General features: G+C 36.0%; 1 protein-coding gene and 1 pseudogene across 1 annotated transcript; both read right to left on the bottom strand.

Moving 5' to 3' along the window:
* Positions 1 to 1,584: 1,584 nt before the first annotated feature.
* Positions 1,585 to 3,200, bottom strand: LOC122515011 (annotated as a pseudogene).
* Positions 3,201 to 3,438: 238 nt separating this feature from the next.
* Positions 3,439 to 4,251, bottom strand: LOC122515000. The gene has a single exon (XM_043632137.1). The coding sequence runs from the start codon at positions 4,249 to 4,251 to the stop codon at positions 3,439 to 3,441; it is 813 nt and encodes a 270-aa protein (XP_043488072.1).
* Between the last annotated feature and the right edge of the window lie 2,696 nt (positions 4,252 to 6,947).

Here is a 6,947-nt window from a genome sequence, read left to right as displayed (position 1 = left end):
GTTACAATGAAGGTTGAGAACACTTACGCGATCCGCGCGCGATCACGTTTTCTTCATGCTTGGATCACGTGATCGACGTGTTTACGACTACGTACGCAAAAGGAATAGATCACGTAATCGGCGTGTTTATTAATAGACAAAGAAAAGGGAATGGATCACGTGATCGGAGTGTTCTCTTTTAATTTCTTATATTAATCTTCAAATATATATATATATATATATTATTAAATATTATTACAATATATAAATATAATATAAAATATAAATATAATTAAATAATTAAATTATATATTTATTAAAATATAATATAATATTCATATAAATACATTATATATTATATAAATAATATATATATATGATATTGTTACGATAAGAGTTGAGAACACTTACATATCGCGTAAAGTCGTCGTTAAGACGTTTACATGGTTGTTTACGAACGACTATTTCTAAACTCTTACTTTATTTTGTTTTTTACTTATATTAGCATATATTAATACTAATTAATAATAATATTATATATATAGATATGTATGTGGGAAGGGAAATTAGATAAAGGGGCTATGAATTAAGATATGAATATTCGAGAACGATCATTGCTATATATCCGTATTTCAAGGAAAAACAAAGTTGTTTGTCAGTTAGGAAGGGATAGAAAAATTTAAGAAGAAACGTTAAGTAGGAATATTGGGGAACTATCGTTGCTAAATATATACGCCTTTAGGAAGCAAAGCTATTGTATCAGATTAATTTGTATTCACATTAAAACATTCTATTCAACTTTATATTGGAATCCTACATGTATATATAAATTATTATTTATTATTAATATATTATTATTCTTTCTTATATTAAAACGATGGTCATCATGGAAATGCCTATAAAGTTAACAAATCGGGTAAACGTCGTCACTAGGACGTGACACCTCCCCCCTTAGAGAGAAGCAGGGAATTTTGTTTTTGTTAATTGTCGGAAAACATTTCCGTTTATTCCCATAATTTTTGGCTAATTAATTCAGTGTAAAGAAATATTTTTTTTAAATTTATCTAAATTTTCTTATGTATAAAGTTCTATCTTTTCGGTTATTCGAAAAGTTTTTGACGAGAAGAAAAAAAAATATATAAAATAAACATTCCTATGTTTCGACATCAATATGTCAAGTATATATTTATAAATTAGTACGAACTTCTCGATTTATTAATCCAAGTAATTCTTTGAATTGCTGATAGACGCATTTCTTATATATATATTTAATCAATATTATTATATTTATGTAATAATCTAATACGATATAATATTATGTGAGATAAAATGTCACACGCACACATATATATATAAGAATATTTATAAAAATTAACAAAAGCAAAATGAACTGATAGTATTAGTCGATTATAAGTATATGCTAGAACTTATGTAATAAAGTATAATTATAGAATCATACAATAATAAACGAAAAACTCAAATATTATTGTTCTATATTATCAATAGAAAATTTCAAACGAAATATATATGGCAATATGATTCACAATGAAATAGTATAGCAATTATAATAAATACTACTTGCAAAAATTTTTTTTTTTTTTTTTAATGCGTGATTTGCTACGAAAAGTGCAGCATCGCCGGCAGCATCTGTGAAACTTCCCGCGTACTGGCCAAGTGCCGATTCGCCGTTGGCCTTAGTCCTCTTGATAAGTTCTTCCTGTCCAGCTGTTACTTGATCGTTCCTGTTACCTTCTTGAGCGGTGGACAATCCGAAGAAGAGGCCTCGGTGAACTTGAATGCCATCAGGAAGGATTTCGGGCTCAACAATCGGTACGATTCTTGCGCTCTGACAAATTGAAACGTAACGAGCGAAAACATTTGCGTTTTCTAAAAAAAAAATGGCAAGTTCTTTTTAGGCGTATGCTTTGTAATTTTAAGAACGCATCTCCACTTGGCGAAATGACAGCTATCCTTCTGTACTGGACGCAAGTGCTTGGAGGTGAACTATCTGGAGTGGTTATCGGTGAACCCAACAGTGTAGCTGGTAAAGATTTACTTCCTTTATTTAGATTTATTTCTTCTTCGACCAGTGTCACAGAAGATTGTGGTTTGTTAAACTTATTAGACATCATTTGGTTAGCTACATGAACAATGGATTTTCCACAAAAAGCTGGTTCACCATTAAATCCATCATCAGTTCCTTCAGATTTAGCTGGTTTTACGTTTCCAGTTAATGTTTAATAACTTGAAAAGGTACATTCAGTCCACCATCTCTTGACGAAAGTTTCTTCTGCATTCAATGTCCAAAATCTCAATTTCTACCATTGGAGGTCGTCTAATCCCTGAGTCGTACATTCATCGTTTGTAGCAAAGAGTAGCACGACACCCTTATCAACCTTGATTCCAGGAATGATGTTACGTTGTTTCAAAAGCTCTAAGAATAGCGTACCGTTATTAGCCTTCTGATATAGAGTCTCATGGAACAGAATCACACCGGAGATATGTTGTCCAATGACGTCCTTTGCCGCAGTAAAAATGTAATTGTCTGTATGTTCTACGGTTATCCTCATTGTTCTCTATAATGATGTCCTTTAGGCGTTTACCGTTCGTGGTCGTAGATTCGTCAGCAGCGAGAATTCCTTTTTTAGGAGCTACGATCTGTTCAGCAATCCTCTTCTCTTCTTCCTTTAGCTTAGGAACGGCCTTGATGTACATTTTATCTACCATTTTTTTTATTATCACGATGGATTTGACTGTCGTTATCGAAAATATGCACAAACGTTATTAATTTACGTTTGGAAAGAGAATGCTTATTTTTTACAAATTTTAACTTTATCTTTGTGGACGATTCTGCTTCCATTCTTATAACTAATTCTTACATTATTTCTCGGAAGCACTTCTAAAATTTGGTAGGGGCCAGAGTATTGGTTACCAAGTTTAGTGGTTGGTTGTTTTAAAAGGTAAATGTTTTGACCAACCGAAAGATTCTGACCTCGAGCATTTCGATCGTAATATATTTTTGATTTGATCTTAGCTCCTACCAAATTTCGTCTTGCAACAGTCTGAGATGTTTTAATTTTATTAACTAGATCTAAATAATACTCTAGGTATGTGCTGTCTAATGCTACATTTGTATGTATGTCTGCGGAAGGTATGTTTGCTTGTTTTGCAAAAACTAGTTCGTGAGGGGTAAATCTAGTTCCCTCGTGCGTACTGGTGTTGTATGCAAATGGCGTGTGTTAACCATTTATCCCACTCGCTCTTTTTATTTATAATGTTTTAAATATTCCACTAGAACAATGTGAGATCTTTCTAGTGATCCATTCGACTGAGGATGGAACGCCGTAGTTTTTATTTTTCAAATTATACTGTTTAGCTATTGCCTTTAAAAGCGAACTAGTAAAGTTTGTTCCCTGGTCAGTCAATATGGATCGTGGTGCCCCGAAAACATTGCAAACATTATGGACTAATCCTTCGGCAATATATGGACGTAGTTGTTTGTAATGGTATGGCAATGAAATATTTAGTGAGTGCGTCTTGTATAGTAAGAATATATCTATTTCCTGATTTCGTTTCAGGGAGTGGTCCGACTATGTCCATAGCTATTTTGTCGAATGCCGCTCCCGGCGTATCGGTAAGTACCATTGGTTCTTTGGACTTTACTCTTACTAATTTTTTTAACTGACAACTTGTACAGTTTTTGATAAAATCACTTATGTCCTTTTTTAAATTTGGCCAATGATACTTATGCCGAATTTTATTATACGTTTTTGTGACGCCTTTGTGTCCACCAATAGGCGAGGAGTGGCATTCGGCAAGGATGCCCTCTCGCAGTTCTAACTTAGGAACTAAAATTTGATTTAAACAGATAGTAATGCAGCAATTTTCTGATTCAAACGTGTTACATAAATTCTTTTGAATCCGAGGCCATAATATGCCGTCTAAGCTTTGTGTCTTGGCGATGCTTACAGATTTTAAGTCGAGCTCTCGTACTACTGAGAGCAAGGAACCAATTGCTTCGTATATCGTTTCCAATTTTGCACTGTTTGCGATGTTTTCCTTTATAGGGATAATTATTAATTTATGTTTCCCAATGTTAGTTACTTTGGCACGAGCTAAAGTCAAATCTTTTACATGTGGAATAAGTTTTGTTTGTTCTAGTAGTTTAGCACCAGTATCGCAAGGTGTGCCGTCTAAATCGGTAAATATTACAATATTGTCGTGCCTTAATTGTAGAGAGTCTCGTGAGACTCCTACATTTTTTGTTATCATATTTAAGTTATTGTTTGTTCTTGGTTGTGTCTGTGGAGAGTATAGTCGTTCGTAGTCACTAGAGTTTTCACTGTCTGTATTTTCGTCCTCTAGTGTGGTGTTGCTAAACGTGACGTGTTGTCGAGGTCATCTGTGCCGTTAGCTGTCACGTCGGGGTCACTGTCCTCGTTATCCGTCATCGTGTCCTTAGTTTCAAAATGAACGGTACTATCGTCGGAATCGTATGTGTTTATAGGAAGTACTTTTTTAGTTTCTATCGGATTTCGTGATAGAGCGTCAGCGTTAGCATTCGCAGTTCCTGGCTTATAAATGATTTTGAACGTATACTCAGCCAATTTCAGACTCCACTTAACTAATCTTGATGTCGGGTCTTTTACCGACTTTAGCCAAACTAGTGGTTTGTGATCAGTTATGAGGGTAAATTCTCGGCCGTACAAATATGGCCTAAAATAATTCGTAGCGAAAACTATTGCCAATAATTCTCTTTCAATAGTTGAATAATTCATTTCAGCTTTATTTAAAATTCGCGAGCAATAGGAGATGGGTAAATCCTTACCGACGGGGCCTTGACTCAACACGGCGCCGATTGCATAACCGGATGCGTCCGTTGTGACGTTAAAAGGCAAAGAGAAATTTGGATATTGTAAAATTGGTTCTTTGCACAAGGCATCACGCAGTGAGCAAAATGCGTTTTCATGGGTGGATTCCCATCTGAATAAAGCCTCCTTTTTAAGTAAATCTGTTAGAGGTTTTGCTACTTTTGAAAAAGCTGGTATAAATCTTCTGTAATATCCAGCAAGACCTAAAAATTGGCGAATTGATTTAATATTGTTGGGACGCGGAAATTCTTTCACTGCTTTTAATTTTTTTGGATCAGGCTTTACGCCGTTTTCTCCTATAAATGGCCCAAATAAGCTACTTCTCGTCTGAGGAATTCGCATTTATCGGGCTGCAGTTTTAGATTTGCTATACGAAGACAATGCGCGAGTTTATTAAATTTCGCTTGATGCTCATTGAGTGATCTCGCGTAAAGAACCACGTCGTCCAAATATACAAACATTTCTTCGCCTTGTAAACCGGTCAAGACATGGTCCATTAACCTCTGAAAGGTTGCTGGAGCGTTTTTTAAACCAAATGGCATTCTATTAAATTCATAATGACCATGCGGGGTCGAGAAGGCTGTCTTGGCGCGGTCATCCGGATGCATTTCGATTTGATGAAATCCGGATTTCAGGTCAAAAGTAGAAAAATATTTTGCCGCGCCGAGTTGGTCAAGTATCTCCGTAATATTTGGTATAGGGTACGCATCTCCTACCGTTTTTTCGTTAAGATTCCTATAATCAATCACCATCCGCCACTTTGGGTTACCTTTTGAGTCCGACTTTTTCGGTACTATCCAAATGGGTGAATTATAAGGTGAAAGAGATGGTCTTATTATGCCATCGTTGAGCAACTCCGAGGTTTGTTTCTTTACTTCTTCCTTATGTATTGGCGGAAATCTATATTGTCTGGTGTGCACCGGAATGTCATCGGTAGTAATTATTCGATGTTGTAAAAGGTTGGTGCAACCAAGCGGTTCTCCAGGAAGATGAAAAATATCTGCGTTTTTGTCTAATAATTTGGAAACAGATTCTGCCTCTTCTGTATTTAGGTGATCAAGGCGAAGGAGTGCTCTAACAGAGTCTGGTCTGGAGAAGGTTAGGGTTTTAGGAGATTCTTGAATTTTACTTGTTTCAGTTGGATCAGCGCAAGGTGATTCGGATATATTATAAAGGGTGTGCAAGCATTCGTTTAAGTTATCAACTTCGGATGTGGATTTATAGGAATCACATGGTAAATTTGGAAGAGTTCCTATACTATATGCCAAGAGTTCCAATTTTGGAGTTTGTAGTGAAACAAATCTCGAAGTTGTATTGATGAGTCTGAAATAGGCTTTTCCATCTATGTTTTCTACCAGTGCTTCGCCGGCATAAATTCCCTTTGGAAGCTGTATTCGCGGAATATAACCATCTTTAACATCGGCGTTTATAACGTGGCAGAAAATTACCCTTGAAGTTCTAGGTGGTATGCTAACCTTGTCGCCGACCGTAAATGGAATTTTTTATTCTTTACTAAAGCACTTCCTTGATATAGTCGACATTTGTCGGAATGGAACGAAGGAACTCGTTGCCTAATATTCCATCTGTAGAAATAGGGAAGTGATTGTCTATTACGTGAAATGTGGTCTTCTCTCCGAAAATAACGAGTTCGACAGTACCTAACGTTTTTTGTGTGTCGGTAGAGATACCAGTCAGTTGAACTATTCTTTTTGTGTTTGTAATTGTCTTTTTAGTTAAATTTTTTATTTTAATTAAGTTAATATCCGCGCCTGTGTCTATCATAAGTGTCACTGCTTCTCTCAACCGTGGAGAAGTCGCGGTGACACATGGAGCCGTCCAAATATTATTTTGTCTTATGTGTTTGATTTCGACGGACCCGCTTTCGGACTCGGACTCCGCGGACGCTGTTTCGGTGTTGGGGAACGACGAGCGTCGTCCGTCGTCCCCTTCACTCCGTTTCCCTGATTCCGTTTTTCTAATTGATATTTTAATTTTCGACAATCAAATATTATATGTCCTAAGTTTTTACAGTAAGAGCATTTCTTTGGACTTTTATATCCCGTCTTTGTTTGGGAGGTTGAACGGTTTGGGGAGGTC

Source organism: Polistes fuscatus, unplaced genomic scaffold, assembly GCF_010416935.1.
Source record: "Polistes fuscatus isolate 324 unplaced genomic scaffold, CU_Pfus_HIC Scaffold16, whole genome shotgun sequence".
In the NCBI taxonomy this organism is placed as follows: Eukaryota; Metazoa; Arthropoda; class Insecta; order Hymenoptera; family Vespidae; genus Polistes; species Polistes fuscatus.
The sequence above is the reverse complement of the archived record's forward strand: the minus strand, read 5'-3'. Positions and strand labels throughout refer to the sequence as shown.

What these genes read in the sequence shown, in the direction of transcription:
- LOC122515000 (XM_043632137.1), bottom strand. Translation starts at nt 4,251, where the DNA reads ATGATAACAAAAAATGTAGGAGTCTCACGAGACTCTCTACAATTAAGG.